This window comes from Aulonocara stuartgranti, assembly GCF_965226115.1.
Source record: "Aulonocara stuartgranti genome assembly, chromosome: 1".
NCBI classification, from domain to species: Eukaryota; Metazoa; Chordata; class Actinopteri; order Cichliformes; family Cichlidae; genus Aulonocara; species Aulonocara stuartgranti.
Genome location: NC_138939.1, coordinates 14,342,106 through 14,364,370, shown reverse-complemented (window position 1 = coordinate 14,364,370; position 22,265 = coordinate 14,342,106). Strand labels below are relative to the sequence as shown.

General features: G+C 39.6%; 1 protein-coding gene across 6 annotated transcripts in view; it reads right to left on the bottom strand.

The window, feature by feature from the left end:
* Nucleotides 1-1,624: 1,624 nt before the first annotated feature.
* Nucleotides 1,625-22,265, bottom strand: part of esrrga (estrogen-related receptor gamma a) — a 172,598-nt gene continuing 151,957 nt past the window's right edge. For all 6 annotated transcript variants that reach the window (XM_082541505.1, XM_082541504.1, XM_082541500.1 and 3 more), the window contains 3 exons: nt 11,617-11,723; nt 11,288-11,450; nt 1,625-7,303 (listed from right to left, as the gene is read on the bottom strand). In XM_082541505.1, the coding sequence (XP_082397631.1) occupies nt 7,059-7,303; nt 11,288-11,450; nt 11,617-11,723 (515 nt within the window). In that variant the 3' untranslated portion in view covers nt 1,625-7,058. The remainder of the gene's footprint in view (nt 7,304-11,287; nt 11,451-11,616; nt 11,724-22,265) is intronic.

Here is a 22,265-nt window from a genome sequence, read left to right as displayed (position 1 = left end):
TCACCGTTCACAGAGTGGTGAGCCATCTGGAAGAACAGGAAGAGCTACATGAGGATGGTGTTGGTTGACTAGACGAAGCCATCATGTAAGACACTGGTACATGCGTAAGAAGTCACTTCTTACGAGTTCTTATGCATATCTGCTGATCTTACCTGGCCCCGCAACACAAATGCACTGGTAAAGAAGGCCCAACATCCACTGCGCTTCCTCCGTGTCCTGAGGAAGAACCTGGACTGGAAGCTGCTGCTGGCCTTCTACCATTCCTTAGTGGATAACACGCTCTCCTTCTGCGTGGGTGTTTGGTACGCAGGGGCCACTACTGAGAACAGGAAGGCTGCACAGAGGGTGTTTAACGCCACCCAAAAAATCACTGGATGCCCTCTGCCACCCCTGGAGGCCATCACCAGATCCTCCTGTCTCAGAAAAACCAGGGCCATCACAGGTGACCCCTTGCACCTCGCCCACTACCTGTTTGACCCGCTGCCCTCTGGTCGGCACCTCCAGACTCACAAACAGCTTCTTTCCCTGGGCCATTTGGACTGGTAACAAACACTGTCTCCCCACACTCACCGGTCTCAGCCATGGTCTGAGTAACCTCATCACTCAGGCCACTAACATACAGACTATACTAAGACCAAGTCCTTTACGCTACTTCCAAGCACTTTGTTCTCCAATGTGTCCCTTTTTCTTGTTTTGTATATATTCCAATTGATTGTATATATTTCTCCTGTTTGTTATTTATTCATGCTGTCTTAGTATTTAAATTTTGTTCCTGCACAGTTGGTGTGGACCATCCATATTTTTGTTGTAGATGTACAATGACAATAAAAGGCTATTCTATTCTATTCTATTCTATTCTATTCTATTCTATTCTATAAACAAGGCTATAAACTTATGATTGAGACCTTACATTTAAAGTGTTTACTGAGAAAATAAATGAAGTGAGAAGTGGGGGATTTCTTTATTTTTAGGCATCCAGACTTCTTTTTGTAACTAGAGGATCCTGATTTACCTTCATAACAGATTTTTAATGATATAGATTCAACAAGGTGCTGGAAAAATTCCTCAGAGATTTTAGTCCTTATTGACATGACAGCAGACAGAACACACAGTTGCTGCAGATTTGTCGGCTGCAGATCCATGATGCAACACCACCAAAATGTTAGTGACACTGTGTGAATTGTAGCCTCAGTTTAGTGTTCTTAGTTGCATATAGTGTGGTCTTCTGCTGCTGTAGTTTATCTACTTCAAGGCTGACTGTTCAGAAATGCTCTTTTGCATACCTTGGTCACAAGTTATGAGTAGTTATTTGAGTTATTGTTGCCTCCATATCAGCTTGAAGCCCAGGGAGCTGCGGTTCACTGGATATTTTTTTGGACTATTTTCTATAAACCCTAGAGAGGATTGTGTAGTAAAATCTCAATAAATATGCAGTTTCTAAAATACTCATATACCTGTCTGGTGCCCACCACCATGCCATGTAGAAATTCACTTAAATCAATCTTTCTTAGCTTATTCTGATGCTTGGCTGTCTACGTGCTTAAATGCACATGTTGCTGTGTGTATAAAACAATCAAGGAACAGACACAAGATTAAGAATCAGGAATCAGACACAAGACAGATGTCAAAACTGGAAGCCTGGTTTTTAATTGATATTGCTCTACTGTAATAATCCTGAAAGGCATAGTCTGGAGTAACACATGTAATGTTTTAACCCATAGTAGTTTAAGTTACAGAATCATAGGTCTCTCTTTTTGCATTGAACAATATATACAATGTGAAATAAATACATTTACACGAATGGACATTATTGTTTGAGCACACTTGTATGATACACATCACAAAAATATACAGGTAATTGTTTGTCTTTTTTTTTTCTCATTTAATGATGTGAAGCACATCTAAAACCTACGGACATGTTTTTAAATAACACTACAGGGACGTCTTTCATCAACTCTTCTTCACCACTCAAGGGTCTTTTTGTTCTTCCCTTTCATCCAAATGTTCCCAAACGTTCTCCCTTTCTTAAATATATTCTTCATGTTTGCAAATTCAGGCTGCAGGGTAAGCTGCAGCACGGGTGGCGTTTGCACCTGGGGACTAAATACAACTAAATGACCATACACTGCAGAGTTGTAGATAAACACTGTTTATGTGCAATTTTCAGGGGCAGCCATGGAAAGTGGACAAACCTGCTTTGTTACTGTGGCTCAATAAGTCATCATTCTGTTCAAGCTAATCTACTGTTTACGTGAAGTGGTCGCAACTAATTGATCCATATTAGAGCAATAACTTGATGTCCAAAGTGAAAACAGCTCAAATGGTTTGTACCAGTGGCTCTGCAAAAACCCAGCTGCTCCTTCCTTCTCCTTGCCTTTCCTTGTTAACACTAATGACAGAATCATTCTAATAGATTATTTAGTATTTGGATCTATGACCCGACATGTGCAACACTTGCCTCATAATTGTACAGTCTTCAAAATATTGCTTTTTAACAAGAAGAAAAAATACAATTAAATCATATTGTGGCTATGAGCAGCAGATTACATCAAAACCTCTGGACAAAATACATAGTTTCCCTTCCAAAAATTTTTCCTGGTCAAATTTAGCATTCGTCATCTGAAATGACAGCAGTAAACAAAATAAAATGGCATCATTGTGAATCACGTTTAATATGAATGTCAAACGTGGTTACTAACCAGATTCAGCTTTGCATTAATCACTTGAACAGCTTTCTTAGTGAATTGTTTTAGGAGTACGCACAATTTTTGGGCAACTGACAAAGAAATAAACAGCAACAGAAAACAAGAGTAAGAAAAAGAGCACCTTTCTTCCATTTGTTGTATGTGGCATAATGTACAGTTGGTGGTAATGAATACCATCCTTTTTTCCAGGGGGACACTTTTCTATGTTACAGTCAAAATACATTTGTTGTTATGCAATTCGAAGCTTGACCATAAAAATATCGCGTATTCCTACTTGTGAAACCTTTTTTTCTGTATAATCATGTTTTTAAAAATGTGTTAAAACCTTTGTTGAACACTAGAATATTTGAAATCATGGTGTTTGCATCACAGCGTATGGATCCAGAAATTTATTTTAGCAGGTAGGGTAATCACATGTTATTTCAAGTTGGGGAAAATTTGAGTTTCAATATGAATTTTGCAAAACCTGGTGCCCCACAATGCAATGAATATATGGTAAAGAGCAGCAGCGAGTGCTAATTAAACATGTTTCTTAAAACATGTCTTTCCCATCAAGCCACACAGGTTTTTCACTGTCTATTGTAAAGCAAGATATTTTCCAGGAAACAGGGACGAAAAAAAAATTGGTTTAGTATTTTCTCTTTTTGCCTGAAAACAGCAAAGATAATGACTTCGCTGAGCTGTATGGAAGGCAGTTATGTACAGCGAGTTTATCAAAAAAGAGTCACCTACAGTTCTGAATTACTCAAATGTCCTTTTCATTTCAGCTTTATTTAACCTAAAGATATACAATATACTGTTCAATCTACAGGAAAGTTACACAAATGATCCCTTTTTAAATACTTGTTAAGGTGTTTCTTCATTTAGATACTAAATATTTAATTATTTATGTATAGTTTGGTAAAGATGGATACTGTAATTTGATCCTGGTGGTCTAGTTAAATTTCTAGCAGAAGAGCCTTATATACGATTCGGTTCATTGTGAGAGAATCCGGTGCCCAGACCCCCGGCGGACTGATCCGACAGACAGATAGACAACATGGCCTCTACTCTACTCTGTGTTGTCTAAAGAAGAAGCACACAGCACAAGAACGGGAATCACCACAAGAAAAAGTACACAGCAACGCCTTAGAGGACTCATCAGAGGAGAAAAAAGTTCAAACATAAAAAAAAAGACCTAAAAGAAAAAGAGATGAACCAAAGAGAGATTTTTTTCCTTGATAGAAAAAACAGCAAACATGAAACACACAGGTTGAACTACATTTTTTTTCCATTTTTTTTTTCATTTTGTGTCCAATAAAATGTCTTATGTTAGAATTATAATCTGTATAATTTACAATATACAATGTTTAAGAAGGCTGAGAAAATACCCCTTACTAATAATACTGATGGCTGATACTGAAAGTGTGATGTTAGAGATCAACTACTTTTAAACTGCAGCACTCCTCAGCTGTGACAAGTTGCCATTTTATATTAGATTACGCTGTCATGTAAAATACACATTTTGGCATCCTTACTTGGCTTTAGAAAGTGCATAAATATATATATATATATTTAAAAAAAAATCCATCAACTTTTTACCTGTTAAAGCTGTGATAACTCAACCACACTGTATGCAGTTTTACTTAACCATAAAATTAGTGTCTCTTTGTAAGACAGCTGCCTGTCAGCTCAGCATTTCCATTTTTTGTCTAAAATTCAGAAAGGGTCAGAATTTTTAACAAGCAACATTACCTATTCTTTTTTTTTTTTTTTTTTACAAATGATCAATGTTAAATTATATAAATTACTGTTGTATTCAGCTGAGGTAATTAGCGTCCCATGATCAATTTATACAGAAGCTGATTTAAATGACATAATACGGTAATTGTTGTACGTAGGCTAAAAGCTTTCATAATTTCAACTCCTCAAAAAAAATCAAGTGTTTCAGGAAATGGGGTAGTGAGGTAACAGGACATTTTGATTTTGCTAGCACCATTGTACCCCTCAGCAAAGATTTAAATTTAGTCAAGGTACTCTCATGGTCCCCACACTCAGTCACATGTCCAAAAGAATTGCACCTCAAGCCACAAATGAGAGAAAATTGTGTACTATCTAAGTGTTTTTTTCACTACAAGAATTATCCTGGTTCAATCAGATCAAATGTCAATGCAAAAAAAGCCTGGTCACATGAAAGGTGCGGACTTCAGAAGGTGATAATTGCAAATTGGATGCTGGATCTTTTTGTTTTTATTTGCTTGTATTACTTCTCCCAGTTGCAACCTTTACACAGCTTTTAAGTGAATAGATTCCTGGGTTGTATTTTTCTTCTTAACGGTCATGAAAGGAAATGCCCAGTGACTGTTATCTAATAGCTTATGGCAAGTTACACAGAGAGAAAGAGAAGCGACACATTCTCCTCCAAATCCTCATCCCCCTTTCTCCCGAATTTAAGACTGGCATGTAATGTTAATATTGCAGACTTAGTCCATATACACAAACCCCTCCTTGAAAACCACTATTGCTCAGAGTTTCTAAGATAAACGCTGATTTGTTAATACATTATTACTTGTTATATTTTTATATATATATATATGATAATTGCTGAAAGTGGTCAAGCTGATAGAAAAAAGGAAAGACATATTGATTGATTCAGTTTTAAGAAGACAATATTAATAACAAAAACAAAGCCATGTTATATGTCATATACAGGATGACAATTATTTACAACCCTAATATTGGTATCATCACTAAGATTATTTTCAAGGTAGAAATTAAGAAAAAAGATCGAGGAGTTTTAAAGCAACAATACGTATTCTTCAGTCAGTTTTGTCAGCACACCTTTCCTTCTGGTTTGAATTGCGCCGAGTGACTGCGGCTCCCCCTACACTCCCTGAATGAGTCACAAGAATATCTCTGTACTGACACAGGAGATGAGCTGGTAGTCGTGAACACAACGGGATGAGGAGGGTAATACAGAGGTGAGACTTTTGAGTTTTTGGAGTGTGGCTAATGAGCTTGGGTTGGACTACTAATGGCACGTTGATAGACTTAAATCCCTACTGACTGGTATGTGAAGAGCTGCAAATCAGGGCCACAAAACTGCTAAAAATTGTTCAAATACACGTCTGAACACAAGAGGTGTTTTTCATCGATTATACACTATACACAGAATGTGAACTCAGCCCACATTTGTTTGTTAGCCATGTATCTTTGACAATTTTATGAAGTTTCAATCAAATTGTATTCTGTTGTTAGCAACTAAGAAGTCATATGTATACTTTTAAACTCTGCGAATTAATCACACCTCATGTGGTTAGAATATATGAAACAATTTTTAGCTTTGCCAAGTGAACAGACATTGATATTATGGCAAGACAGGTTTGAGAGGCCAGGATGACCAGTCGTCAGCAAATACAGCAAACAGTAAAGTTGTACTTGAAGCGGGGGAGTCATGGGAAACCAGGAAATTGAATTTAGGGAGAACCAGAAAGAGTTTAAAGCAGTTGTTTCCAATGCTTTTCCGTAAAACCTTAAGCGCTGCTGGTTTTCATAATACCCAGAAAACAATTTAATAATTACAGGAAGAGAGAACCAGCAGTACTCTTGAGGCCCAGGACTGAAAACCACTGGCAGATCAAAACAGAAATGGTTTTGGGTTATGACAGTAAAGTTTGCTGGCATCCTCTGAATGGATGATTCCATTCTTTGGCAGGGCAAATCTCCTCTTCTTTTCTTTCTGTCCATTGATTCAAATTTCATTGTACATGTACTTCAACAATAAATGTCATTAACACCTCCTAAGTGTTCGTTTTTTGTCCACTCGTCTTCTTCTTGAACGCTAAAAAACTCTGAGGGAAACAGGAGGGGGAAAGGAGACACGAGTGCAGTCTTACAGTCTCTCAGAGCTAAAAAGAAGACTGTTCAGTGTCTTTTAAACGTGTCCTCATTTAAGCGTTTGTCATTAATAACATCCTAATTGTTATTAAATGCATAAGTGTTTGTCATCGTCAGTGTTTGGAGTCACTGCGAGAACTGTTAAGTTACTCTTAGCAAATATCGTCTTCCATTGATAAATGGGAGTTACACAGTCTGTCACCGTCTTCCTCCAAAAAAGATCATCAAGTCAACACCCTTTTGTCAAAGACGTGGTGTTTCAAGTTCAGGTGAGAGGTCTGGATAGCGTCTATTTATAGGGAAATGTGTCAGCAGACAAACTTCCTATTTCTGTGTGTGTGTGTGAGAGTGTGTGTGTGCATGTATCTGTGAGAGTGCGCGTAAAAGAGCAAGAGGTCATTCAAAGTTGATGTTCAGAGTTCGAGTTGAAGCCCAGGTGGATCAGACTCTAGCTGTCCTTCCATCTAGTCCCTGTCCTCAGACCTTGGCTTCCAGCAGCTCCAAAAAGAGTTTGTGCATTGGGACTTTGCCATCCTGCTTGATGCTGTAGAAGTGTTGCACAGCCTTGGTGGAGGTCTGGCGGAGCAAGGGGAGGGTCATGAGCAGCTTGCCTGCCCGACGGGGATCCTCCTGGTGCTGGGAAGCCTCGTAGTCCTGCAGGGCCTCGTGAAGCACATCCTGGAGCTTCTGTACTGCATCCACATCTTCAATATGCATGGAGTCTGGAGTAAGAGGACAGACAATGTATGACTAAAAATTTGAAGTATTTTGTATAATAATATCCACATCTACTGAACTGTATTTCAACCAAAGTGGGAAATGTGACATAACTGTTTTGTTGCTGTTGATAAAAAAGAAATATTGCATGAAAAAGTGGACTTTTTAAAAGTAAGTCAAGCCTGCTAATGTGAAGCAGATCCTGCAAAACTCTCCCACAACTCTCTGAGATGTTTTCAGCAGTGTAGACTTGTATCCGTGCCACCATTGTCTGCTGTGAGTGAGGGGAGAGAAGTGCTAAAGATTAAACTAAACATCTACGCAGAAACAAAGTGAAAATATTCCTGAGCATCACAGGTGCAGGCTGAAAATACTATCAATATAAATTCTATCGACTCATGATTTCCATGCCTACTGTAAAAAGTGCAGAAATACTTTGTGCATTTAGCAAAAACCTGATTTAGTGGCATTAAAGGAACAGTTACAAATGTAGCCCTATTCCTTAGTACTTTTAAACACACAAAGATTCAAAAAACAATCCAAAAACAGGGTTTATATATTCCCTTTATTCCCTCCCTTCAAAGTGCAAATCTGTGGGAGTGATGAATGGCCAGACAAAGAGACAAGTGGGTGGAGAAAAAAACAGACAGACTTGTAGAATGATCAAGAGATGAAGGAACACATGAGAGTTTGTGTGTGTCTGTGTGTGTAGGGGGTGATATGGTGGTGCAGGAGGGAGTTGAAGGAGTATGCGGTTGCACACATCTGTAATCTCTCTTTGAGCTGGCATGTAAGGTGTGTTTTAGCAGTGGCAGTAAAGCCCGATGATGTCCCTCAATAATAATGCTCCATATTGCCCCTAAGGGAGGCAAGGTCTTAATGTGAGCTGGCCTTTAGCTCCCAACCTCCGATCAATGTCTACGATCAATAGCTACATGCATGTTAAATAATAATCACAAGACAACTATTGATAGCTCGCTCCCCCACTCACCTACCAACAACACCACCCCCACACACACCTACAAAACATTTGATTTGCTTAGACATATGATTGGGTGTGTAAAGACACACACAGACATTGCAGGTGTGGACAGAAAGGATGACACAGTCTGATGCCTGCTCTCCATGTAAGCTCTGTCAGCTGCGTGGAGTTCTACATTAACACAGTATGATCTTTTGTAATGACCTTCTAAGTCCACTGTGTGCTATACACTTCACTTTTATATGTTTACTTTTTTACATCTGTAAAGTCAGTTATACAAGTGGTTAAACTACATGCATATACTCCTAAGCAGAAGCATTTTAGCTGTTTGGAGGTCTCGTGTTGTGTATGTGCTTTTGTTGCCTGCCATTGGTGGAAGCTTTTAGTGAAGGATATTGCAGTTCAACCAAATACTTCCCACTGGGTACTTGTTAAACACACTAGCTTTCCCAGGCACACATGCTCACATCATCCACGTGCACAGATGGGAATTGGAACAAGTATGAAATATATAAATTATATTGTTCAGAGAAATAAAATCAACATAAAATGTGCCTGCAAAGCCACATACACACAGATGTGCACACAATCGGACTAGCACAATCAAATACACTGAGCTGGATCTATCGAGTATAATGCATGCATCAGTATGCAGGACCAGACTGGTCAGTGGGTCGGATTCTGTGAGGATCAATAGAAAAATCAGCTTCTATTGGTCCTCAGATATTCTACTTGTGGTCCACTGGTCTGAGTCTTTTAGAAACTTTTCTCTGTGATGATATTTTCCTTAGTGGTTAACGGTATTGATGAGGCAGGGGAACGAAGTTTAAGGTTAAGTTGATATTTCTTTTTGTATATACAGAATATGACCATATATTTAACTTTTACTTATACAGTACCACTTTGTAAATATAGACTTATTCCATAAAGTCATTATGACATTAGTATTGACTGCTAATGCCATACAGAATGGAGGAGACCCCCCCCCCCAACCTTTTCTTCTTTTTTTTGAATTTGTAATGGGCTGTGCAGTGAATAGGCAGAAGCTAAACTGCAGTTTAATGAGTTTCACGTTGTTTTTGATTAGCATTGTGTGTTTAGTATTTAAGCTGGTAGACATGGCTTCTGCCTGTGCTGTGACCCGCAGTAAACTCACAAGTAAAACAGCAGACGTTAATGAGCACAAGTACATAAGGCTGTTAAAGCGAACATGTTAACATGGAACTCACAATTCACAGTCGCACATAAATGAATCACACACACACACACACACACACACACACACACACACACACACACACACACACACACACACAATCACATACCCCCACATGTGCCTCCTGTTTCCCATGGCTAGTTTAGCTTTCTTTACATGTGGGGCACGTTTGCTAACATTTCTTAAGGCTTGGCTTCATTAATGCACAATTAGCATCCTGTGAATTAATTAGTGTCAGTGCCCTTCAAAATGCTAATGCTAGCATTCTGTTGTCTTGAAGAGCATTTCGAGAGTCTGGGCAATGATACAAAGTTCTTATTTGGCTGTCAGCTATTTCAATTTCAATTAGTTAAAAGAATGACGATTTCAAATGTGAATTTTCTTAAGAGCGATGTCTGCTTTTGACAGAGTTTACTAACCTGACATTTCCATCATAATGAAGAGCATGCTGTAGCTGGCCGTTTACATGGCCAGTAAATTCACGTCATGCCAGTGTCGAAATGGAACATTAAGAAAACAAAAAGGCAATTACAAAAATAAACCAAAGGTATGTGTTGATAAAATCCTATGCAAACAATGAGCCTTTACATGTAGAGGAACAGTTCAAAATATTATAGCTGAATATAAAGCCCCGCGAAAGATGTTTTCTTGCACTTTGACGGTATTTTGTGATATATAATAGATGGGAGCATTAAATTAATATGGAAAATAAAGAATATCGCTGAATGAGCCATTGTGACTAATGTCAGCACCATTTCCTTTTGTAAAACAATGAAATATTATTACTATTAGATTTTCCTGTCCATGTACTGGATGTTTGCCAAATAATAATGATTCTTAACTCTGTTGTCCAGCTGAAATAACCAATAAATTTCCTTAACTTCCAGTAAGCAGTATTCAGAGAATAACTGAAACACATACATGGATGGACACAAATGCACACACACAAGCAGCGGCAAGAGATTGATTGTCACACAAAGCCCACAGGAAGAACATGTCAATATTTTCTGCATGTGCAGAGCAGTATCTAAGTATGTGTGTAAGCAAACATTTTTCAATGGCACACACAAATGTTTCACTGAGTGCTAATAACCAGATGTATGTTTTTTGAAAGTTTAGGAACATTTATGGATGTAAATATGTGTATGCGTGCCTTTAGTGGCACAACCAGAACAAAAGGCCCCTCCCTCCTTATTCAAAGCTCTCTCGTTGCATTCTCCCATTTAAACACATTGTATTGACAGCTCCCCCCTTGTAATTAAAGAGTACTGAAGAGCTGGCCAGCTTCCAAGACAAAGTTCAAAAGACGGGTCATGGGAGGAAGAAGGCGTGTGTGTGCGAGAGAGTGCGTGTGTGTGCGCGTGTGTCAGTCAGCTGTCGATGCAGCTGGACACATCAGAGAGGGGGCCTTATCGACAGATTTTGGGTTCTAATGATTTCACCTTATTTAACAGGCATCTGAAGAGACGACTATGCTAATTGCAAAAAGGATTGGCACGTTGTGTTGTGGTGAGGTTCAACTAAAAAACACGTTTTTATTTTTGCACTGAGCATGTGTTTTTCTATGTATGCATACAGTATTTGACACACTTTTGACTAGTAGAGTATGTGTTAACATGGTTGCGTCACAGTTGTGTGTTTGTTTGAATGCAGAATACTGAAATCGGTCCTCTGATAGTTCAGCTCAAATGAGCCCCATGGGATTGGGAATCCTAGGATTAACTCTTCCACCAGTAAAACACAAATGTGGAGACAGACAAAAATATCAGCTGAGAGTGAACAAATTCCAACCTGAGTTAGCCAAAGCAATGGCCTTGAGAGTGACAAATTCCTCCTTCTCTAGTTTCATAGATTTATATTTCTTCACCAGCTGAAGGATGGCATTGTTCAGGTCCAGAAGTCCAGCTAATTTCGACTGGTCCTCGTCCATTATGTAGTCCTCAGCATACACCAACTACAAAGAGACAAAACAGAAGAACTGGATTTACTGGCATGTTCTTAAATGTCCACTTGAGAATGACTCCAAAAATAAGTCAGTCCCTTTGGATAGATTGCATTACGGTTTAGAGTTATGCATTACGAGAGGTGGCCACTTGAGCCCAAGAAACAAACAGGCTTACCTTGTCTTCAAAGGGCAGTGAACGGTAGACAACGCGTAGGATCAGGATTTCCATCCATGCACTCTGTAGGAGACTCATCTGGTCTGCCAGAGACAGCGTGGAAAAACCTGGTAAACATTGAGACAAAAAGAAAAGCAAGAGCATAGATTGTTAATTTAATTTTTCCACCCGAACAAACCAAAGAGTTAAGGAGTCTATCTTTCAGAAAGAAAATAAAATTCAGTAAATATAACCTTTGCGAAGAGGAAAATGCATCCTGTGTGTTTTTCTAACGTGGGTTTTGTTTTGGGATTTATTTATTTTTTAAAGCAGAACTAACTCAAAAGCAATAAAACAGCTGTGTTTAAAAGGTGTTTGAGCTAGTATTAGGTTCAAGACTCAGCTTCACTCCCTTCTTGGCCAACCTCAATCCATCCACTTGACTAGAGTTCTCCACCTCCTCTCCTCTTCCTCCTCTTCCTCTTATGCCCAGGGCTATTCTCTGGGGAAAGGCGGGCCTTATCTTTCCCTGCCACAACTTCCAAGGATCAATGCTGGCCATCGCTGTTACGCCGCTCAAATACACACACACTAACTGCTGCTATGGCCTCAAAACTCCTGCTTTCTTCGGTGTCAATCCATGTCTGCCTATTTGCCTATGTCTACGTATATCTGTCTGTCTCCTTTTTACCTATCAGTGTCTGTCTATGACTGTGAACCTCTTTTCACCTTTCTTTCATTCACTCATTTCTTTTCAGACAGTGCGTACACACACGATTCATATTTCTGCTTGATGCTTTTTGATTGCGATGTTTTTGCTTCCTCATGCCATATCTCTTGATTACACTCACTTCACTTGCGGTCCATCCCTCTTAGTCTTTCTCTTTCTGTCTGTCTCTTTAATGGAACACCTGCCTGCTCACACCTTTCTTCGCAGCTGTCCTCTCCTCACACACCTGTCCATTCACACCTGCCTGTCTGCCTGTGTGTGTGTGTTTGTGAGCGTGAGCCTTCATAGGCAAGGCAAAGACAGTTTGCCATGCAAGCACACCTGTCAGACCTCGCTGCAGCCCTCCACTGTGTGTTTGTGTATGTGTGTTGGAGTGAAGCATCATGCCAGGACAAGCAGGCAGATGCGAAGGAAGCTATTTCTTCAGTAACATCTGCTGCGAAGAACCTCCTCTTGAGATGTTAGGTGCGCCAGAGTGTGTGTTGGTATTTTGCGCATGCATGTACATTAGGGGCTCTTATCTCACAGTTTGTTGATTGGTAATGGCAGGCGTCTCATTATGTCCAGGTTGCAGGCTATTGTTGTTTGTAATGCGCTCTAATTCATTCAATCTACAACTGTTAACATTTCTTAACACACACTTCATATCACATACACATAAACATGAACGCATAGAAACAAACTGGAAAGAATCCAAATGTGTATGATTGATACACACACACACACGTGCGTACACTCTTACGTGCACACTCACACACGGCACAGTGAAGGGAGCAGTATCACTGCCAACTGGCAGTGTCTTCTTCTACTTAATGAAATCATCAGAAGGGATTAGAGGTGAATTTCTTAAGGGGGGGTCTTCGTGCACACACACACACGCACACACACACCTTATTCACAGAGGCAGATGTCTTTAGGGGGTACTTAGGACTTCACCACTCATTGTGGGCTGGGGAAATATGCACTGGCATTGCTAAAATTAACACACATACACTTATTGAATCTGTTCAACCCTGGGGTCAAGTGAAGAGAAGGCGAGATGAGTGAGGGGTTAATATCATTTAATGGTGTCACTGGTTGTGGGTTTTAAATTGTCTTTGTGTGTGTTTTTGGTACTCAGGTGTTCAGGGCAGAACTAAGATTTCCATCAATTTGCGCACTTCCCTCTGGTGGCATCTGGTCCAGGACCAACAGGAGCACACAAGGCTCAAGAAGTGGGCACAAACATACAAATGCAAGAATACACACTGAATCACATATACACAAATATACCGTGAATGTCAACTTCATATGGAAAGTGTCTGTATAAGTGTCTGTATATTAACAGTGCTGTTTGCATAGTCCTCTATCCTCCTAATGATACATAAGGTGTACAGATGTGTGCAACACACACACACACACACACACACACACACACACACACACACACACACACACACACACACACAGAAAACACCAATAATTAAAACCACAGTGATTAATTTATTGAGCTGAAAGTGCAGCTTTTCTTATTGAGGCACATCAATGATTTTTATCAGGATGGTGTCTGCGTGTGTGAGCAGATTTGTGCAGTGTGTGAAATTTTTTTTGTCCTTGTGTGAATATATGTGTGCTTAAACTGCACATTTGTACATAACTCATCAGCATATTTGCATTCCGTGTGTATGCATACATTCCCATACATGTTTCCACGGGACTCTGCATGCGTATCTCTGTCTGTGTTTGTGTGTGTACGTTGGTGTGTGTACCTCTCCCTCTTCCCTCCCCACCAGCCTGTCTGCGCCGTTCAGCCATCCAATGCCTCTTATCTGTCTGATTAATAGGCGGCCGGCTTCAGGACAAATTAATTAACAGATAACGCCATCTTTCCCTTCTTCCCTTCCTACATTCCTCCCCTCCTTCTCATGAAGCAATCGATACAACAGAAGAAAAGAAACATCAATGGGAATTTAGTGCTGATGATGGAGAGAGAGAGAGAGATATTGATGGGAAGAGAGAGAGAGAGGGAGAGAGAGTGTATCAGAAAGAGTGAGTTGGAAGAGAGAAGAAAGTAAAAGGGGGTGAGTTGTTAGAAAGAAGGGCGGCAGTGGTGGTAGTGGGAGGGGTGGAGACCTTTCTTTCATACCTGTGATTTCACTTGACAAAAGGTTTCTTATTTGGTTCTAATTACATTTCCTTTCTGCCCATTGTTGATAAGGCATCTCATACTGTGTGAGTTAGCATGAGTGTGTTTGTGTCGATGTTGTTTGCCGTTTGCAACAAAGTTGAAATATTTGCCTAAAAAATATCAGCAAGAACTTCAAACAGCACCGTATAAAATTATTACTGGATAACTGCTTCCATCTGGTAACACCAAGTTTTGGGCTGGATATTAATCTTATCTATAGTTAGTATTTGTGTATAGGTGGTCTGCTAAAGTAGAACAAACCTATGACGGTACAGATGCACTTATGTGTGTGCACTGACAGAAAGAGGCTACAGTGCAGTCATGCAAACTTAACCTCTACCTCTTGCTTGTGCACTCTTTCCTTTTCCCTTTTCTCTATCAGATACCCGCATAAAAAACAAACACACCCACAAACACACGTCGATTCCCTAGCCACCCTGCGGCCTGTTTGTCTGCCAAATGAGTCCTGACTGCACGTTTACACCCGAGACTGCACAACAGTCTAACACAGACACACACAGACATAAGATAGCCCTCTCTCATGCCCCAGTTGCTCCATAGATGCACACGAACACACATATCTAAGAGGCCTATATTTGCTTTCGCATGGTTACAGGGCAAATGGAAACCAGTGAGAAGAGACTGTGACGCTTATGGGTGCCCATATACTTGTGTATATACACCGAGAAGTGTACGCGCATATGAGTCGGTGTATTTGTATGACGACGGCAATGTACATCTTCGACAACTGAAGTATCAACACGCCTATTCTCCGCGCCTGTATTCCGACAGGTGTGAAAACCGGTTGTGATGGTGATCTGGTAACCAGTTATTAACGCATGACTAGTATTCACATCCTGTAACCCAGGTTAACCTCTTTAGCCCCAAGCCTAACTGATCTCCTGCCTTTTGCCCCCATATCAGGGGGCGTTGGGGCTTAAGAGGTTAAATGGGACACTTTCCATTTAAGTGGCGGTGTCTTGATTTTTTTTGTGTGTGTGTCTTTTTGTCCATAGAAGCAAAACAGGCGAACAATTTTGAGCTCTAATCAAGCAGACTTAATAGCTTGAATATATAATGTAGTTTTGAAAGGTTCTCTGACAATTCTTTTACATTTTTTAAAGATCATTTTGTGTGGGGCTCCACTTTGAATAATATCTGCATAATTAATACAAAAAAATACATATAAAACAAGTTTATTGTTGAATTAACTTGATTTTATTTTCTAAATTGAGCATAAGAGGGTCTGTGTCCTGGTGAGAATGAATAGATTTAAAGCCCTGGACAAAATAGGCCAAATTGCAGACCAGCCGTGTGTATTACTTAAATAATGACCAGGAGGACCAGGTGTATTTTATACACATTTAAACCCCCCCCCCAAAACAAAAAAAAAAAATCACCTGAGAATTATAGAATGATTGAATATGGAAACTAATTTAACTCTTCTCAAGTGTTGTCATGTAAAATGAAATTCAGTTTTCCTTAAAATTTCGGACTTTCTTTCAAAAATAGTTCATGCTGGCGAATATTTGAGTGCTCTGGTATCAGAATGTCTTTTAAAAAGTCCCATTGGGTTACAAATAGCTTTGTATCCGTTGTCCTTCTGTAGTCTTGCAGTGGCCCTTGAATGTGCTTAACACTTGCTTATTGTGATACAAATGATCCTTTTGAATCATTGCCTCAGGACAAATTTAAAAGGAAACATCCATGTTATAGAAACAATTCACAGACTTAAGAAAACTGCCTTCAAGTTGCAAAAAGTGTTTCCCTGCAATTAGGGAGTCATGACCTAAAGCTCATCATTCAACAAATGTGTAAAAAGAAACCCAAATGATGTAACGCCAGTGTAGACAATGTGCTATCCAACACTGGAGCAACAGTGTAAACCTGTGCAAAACAAAGAGAAGGTCACGTAAAATAAAAAAAACGTTATCTTAATAACTGCTGAAAATTGGAGACATAGCTATTTCTTTTCAAAAAGACTGCCAAATTGTGCATATTCACCATAATCTGACATAGTGAAGCGAATCTTTCTTGAGCGAGAACTGCGTTGCTAACTGTTTTCTGTTACCAACAAGTTGTGCTTTGTTGGTGACAAGGGAATAGTGGATTGTCTATGTTCAGCATGTGCACGTATTGTGTTCTGCAGGGGACAGATTTAAGTCTACTGGCCCACTGAGATAGAGATTGCATGAGGACACGTGAAGTTTCCCACAGTTACCAGCACATCGCTACCCTGCGTGTGTGTGTTGTTCTGTATGCACACTGTGTTATGTGGCTCCCGTGCGCTCACTCATTCCACTTTCTGTATGTGTTTAAATGTGTGCACATTGTTGCATGCTGTGCAATGCAAGTGCTCCCTTGTGGTGTTTTGTACGTGTGCGTTTGTGTATGTGTGCGTGCGTACATCTCAAACTGTTCTGTACCATACGGCCAGACGCCGGCCAAAATGAACACGGACCCCCTGTGATGGCTTTGGCCAAGCTGAAACAACACACACAAGATATACGCACACGAGATACACACTGGCAAATGCTGTCACACACACACACAAATGAACACACATCCACCAGCTGACCCAATTACACAGAGATGCGCAACGAGATGGAAACAAATCTACCCAGAGAACCAGCTAATTTAGAGGGGCTTAAAGACACACTCGCACACAGGACACATACTCACCTACACACATATGTGTCCGGCTATTTGGACTATCAAAACATCATGTTTAGATATGACATTATATGGAAGCGCAATTTAAGCGCACAAGTCAAGCCATATCTTACACTGTCAAAATTATGTCACTGCATCAAACTCGTGTGGTAGTTTAAATCCATGCCTGCTCAGAATCACATTGTCTGTAATGTAACCTGCATGAAGAATTCATGATTCCAAATTGAAGTTCACATTTGACCTTTTCAATATAAAATATAAATATAAAATGTGATATTAGTGTATGAATTCTTAAGTTACTTAAGTATCTGTTTTTCTAGATCTTGCAGTGACCTTGACCTTTCAACTCTCAGCTCTAATAAGCTTGTGACGTTCAGGTGACGGTTGTTGCAAAATGTGAAAAAATTCCCTGCAACTGTTATTGGTGCCTTCACAGCAGGTTACATATGGATCAGGCGCTCGAATTGTGCATTGATAACAAGCCGCCTCATATCTTTATCCCGTAACAACCAACATTCAAAAGTTGTAAAAACTAAAAACAACAACAAAAAAACCTTTTCACCTAAACCTCAGTCAGCCAAGCCTGATCCAAATTATTTGAATCCAAAATTTTGGACCTTGCATAAGAAGATTTCAATGCTCCTATACAAGCAGCAATAATAGTGCTTAATGGTCTTCAAGAGTGTTCAAAAGCAAGCCACAAAATGCCACGTTTTTCCTCTTCTTTTTCTTCTTTTTTTTCTTAAACCATTGAACAATTTGCCAACTCTGTGGTGCTCTTTTTATACACAGTCATGTTACTGTCCTGTTATGAATTAAGTAGATAAGCTGTGAAATAATCCACCAAATGTGTGTGTGTGTGTGTGTGTGTGTGTTTTTATAATACAGAAATTTTCCTTCCTTTCTTGTGACTGGTATCAAATTCAACCTGACCATACATATGTGGGAAAAAAAGGATCTGTTCTATTCTTTGTAGTATTTTTCAATTAAAACACTGTTAAAACGGGTTTAGAGACTTTTAAAAATGACAGTACTGAAGGAAATATTCATAGCATTCATTGTTTCTTTTGTTTCTTTCATGTTTTGCTGAATACTATGTGAGATTGAGGCTCAACTTTGTTAACAATGAAGAATTAAATGCCATAAATGCCATATTTTATCTGTATTTGATTTCAACATTTAGTAAAAGAATAAAGAACACATGATATATATATATATATATATATATATATATATATATATATATATATATATATATATATATATATATATATATATATATACACACAAATAACAAATATGGTTTTAAGATACATATATTGCGCACAAAATCATTTTACCTTTACTTTCATGCCCTGTCGGGCTGTTGGCTAAAATATCTTTTTCTGTTTCATTCTCCTTCCTTACTCCCCCTCTCTTTTCCCCCTCCTTTCTCCGTGTGGCCTGGGGGAGAGACTAGAGCAGTCATAGGGTTGCGGTAGCCTCTAATCAGTGTGAACAGCCAGCTAATTACCAAACCCTCAGCCCTGCCTGACTGTTAATTGCATACATTAGACACCATCAGCAGCACTGCAAGATTAACACTTAAAATCTTACCATTGCTGTAGTGGAGATGAGTGTCGTGAGCGTGTGTATGTGTGTGGTGCGAGCTGCCTCAGTGGTTGCGGGTGCTAATATTTAACACTTAATTAGACCCAAAATGGAAATGCTGCAACACAGAGATGGTTGTCGAGTGTTATAGCTGTTGCCGTGGTTGGGGGTGCTTGGGTGGGGGCAGCTGGTCGTCGAGGGCAACCCCAAGTCTCCGTGGAGACGACAGATGGAGTGACATTAAGAGCATTGCAGTGGAGCCATTTCAAATAATAAAATATCAATATTTACATTTTAATTACCCACTTCTAGCTCCACTAGGGCTATGTCAAGGAGTGTGTATGTGTGCATGTACACTGCAAGTTCCACAGGGCCAAGCCTTCTTGACTTCACAGGGAATGAAGAGCACCGCTAAAGTGACAGAGGTCGGCTCTATTTGAGAATTTCTTGGAGAAATAAATGCTGAGAACTTTATGCAATATTGTCAAAGATTATATTTCTCATTTGCCTATTTAAAAACTTTTTCTTCATTGTGTCCATCTATCTTTCTCTCACCCTCTACCTTTCCTTCCTCCCATCAATATAATGCTCATGACGGCAGGAATGACCACTCTGTGTGTGTGTCTGTGAGGATGTGCATGTGAGCACAAATTTGTCAGGGGAACCATGTCAACACACAGCTGAGCAGCTTACACACCAACTCACTATGTCTGCACATGGCACACACAAATTCAAAACACATATAAAACTGCTGATCAACACTTTCACGGACAAAAATGATTACGATGTTGAAATTGTAAGATATGTAAATATTACTTGTGTTTATATATGAATTTCTTCATTCTTCAATGAAATTGTATTAGGCAACTGAACTTATTTTTTGTTACGTTATTCTCCTAATTGCCACCAACTTAATCTATCCATCTAATTTGGCTGAATTTACTCTCTCAGCTTGTCCAATTACACGACTTGTGACAGTCTATTGATCCTTTGGTGGATTATCTTTTCAAAACAATATCCTGCAACACTCTGGAAAAAATCCATTGTCTGTCCAAACAGCAAAAATGAATGCTTATTTAAAAAGTACGTAAATATATATCCAGTAAGAACACAGAGTTCAAAAGAGGTAAAAAATTTTAACGGTCATGAAACAGACTTTTTTTTTCTGTTAAGCACTATTGATGTATAAAGAAGTAGAAACCTGCTGACCATTGGCTTTAAAACAATGGTCCCTGTACTGTACATGCCTTGTGTCAGTATATGAGATTATAAGGCTGTGTTGATTTTATCTTCCTAATCCCCCGTAGCTGTTCATAGAGAGAGGACCCCAGAAATTCCACAGGGATTAATTTACCATTCACAGATTAGAGATATGGTCTCCAATATCATCATTGAGGACAAGCATCGAAGGAAAGGGCTCAACAATTGGAGCAATGAGGAGAGGGAGAACAGAGAGAATGAGAGAGCGACTTAAAAAGACTGAAATAAAGACAAAGATGAAAACGGATGCACACAGAGCCTTCTTTCCTACAGCACCATACCATAATGTCGTAGCTTGAAGACAAGAACATTAGACCTCATTCCACCTCCTCATCTGGGCCTGAAAAAGCCTGGGCTGAAAATCTTAATTAATTGTCCAATAGTGCTGCGGGGTCATTATGCATTGCAATAAAGAAGCGTGTAATTATGAGATTTAACAGCCATTACCAGGGCCAGGAACTCATATGTCATCATCAGCAACCAAGCCAATGGTTTGGTACGGCTATGTGTGTGGCTTGATGGACAGCACACATTCACAATGCACACAAATGTACACAATGCCATGTTGCTCTATAGTGGTTATATAGATATACATATAAAATATAATGATATATAAAAATACATTTGTTATTCAATAAGTAAACAAAAACTTGTATATTGGTATACACACCTGCATGCAGACTAACAGCGAAACTGAAAAAAAAAAACCCACACACACAGACACACACACACACTTTCACTCACTGACTCAATCAGTCTCACCCAGACAATAAGGCGGCCAGCTGTGATAGCCGTCTGCAGATGAAACATCCCATCAAGATTAAATAGACACAAAAATACACATATTATTACTACCCTGTGTGTCTGTTCTATGCACTTGTGCACAGTGAAGCACTGAGACCATAGGCCCCAGTCATTTGCCCTATAGCAGGTGGCAAAAGTGGCAAAAGATCACTGAAGTGCTCAAGCAGAAAGAAAAGAAAAGAGAAAAAAAGATCTGAAAACATTTGTGGTAAGAGAGTTTGTCAAAAGGTCAAGAAAAGCACATATATCCTCCCTTTTTGGAGGGAATACATCTATTCAAATGTGCATAGAGTAAAAACAAAGCAAATTTGGCATTGTCTTATTTCTGCACCAGCGCAAGCCTCAATCACACAGGCCTTTGTAACCACTGCTTTCTGGCACTGGTTGGCAAGTGATTGCTGCAGGTTGCTGGCTTTTGCTGGATGAAAATCGGTTTGGTCATTAGCATTAGCAGATAGCTGTGGTTGTATGGAAGACACCAACTTGCCTGCAAACACTTGCCAACGATTCACCAAGCAGTAGTGACTTGAAACTTGAAAATGTGTGACACACACCAGAAATGGAAAACATCCCTTTTTAAAAGGCACAGATTGTGCTTTGAAGGTGACTGCCTCAAAGATTCACTACCATTCATCTCCGACAAGTCTGCACCTTCCTTATAAACAACAGAAAACCCCTGCAACCAAGGAATTATAAAGGGATTTTCAGTCTAGTGTCACATACCACTGTTTGACCAATTTTACATAGTGACTGCAAGCGACCACTCGTCAACCAGTGGTGTAAACCACATTTTTCCATAATGTTTGCCAGTGTTTACTGTCTGGGGCCTGTTCTTCGTACCGCGCTAAGTGAGTTAGCTGGATGAGATTGTTGACGATTTCGCGTGATCCTGGATCGTTCGGTTCCCCGAAGCCCATCCGGGACTTGCTGTCATAGCAACAGAGCCGTAAGCGTAAACCTGCTGGGGAGCAGGTTTACTTTATGTAAACAGGATTAGATCGCGGCCACGCAGGTATGCCCGCGTCATTCATACGAAAGCAACAGCGATATTCCACCACTGTTTCACCATAAATAAATAACATCAATGTAACTAAAGATAATGCAGCACTTGATCCTTTCATTGATTTCACACAGATACATACAGGTCATTCCCTAAAAAAGGGAAATGTACTATTAACATTCTATTACATGTATGTGATTATTACAGATGTAATTCATATTTCAGAGTAGTAATTGTAAATTACTTCGTGTAATCAAGATGAGAGACCACGGCTATAAAAGCGAAGGTGGATTTGGGAAGTCTGTCGCAGTCATATCCTGTCCGTTTACGCGAGCAACCCATTGAGGAAGGTGCAAGATTGATAAGGAGAGTCCTCAGAATTCAGCGTATATTGCGGGACAGACAGGATCCTTTAGCTCAGCGCGACAGTGTGCTCATAGAGAGAT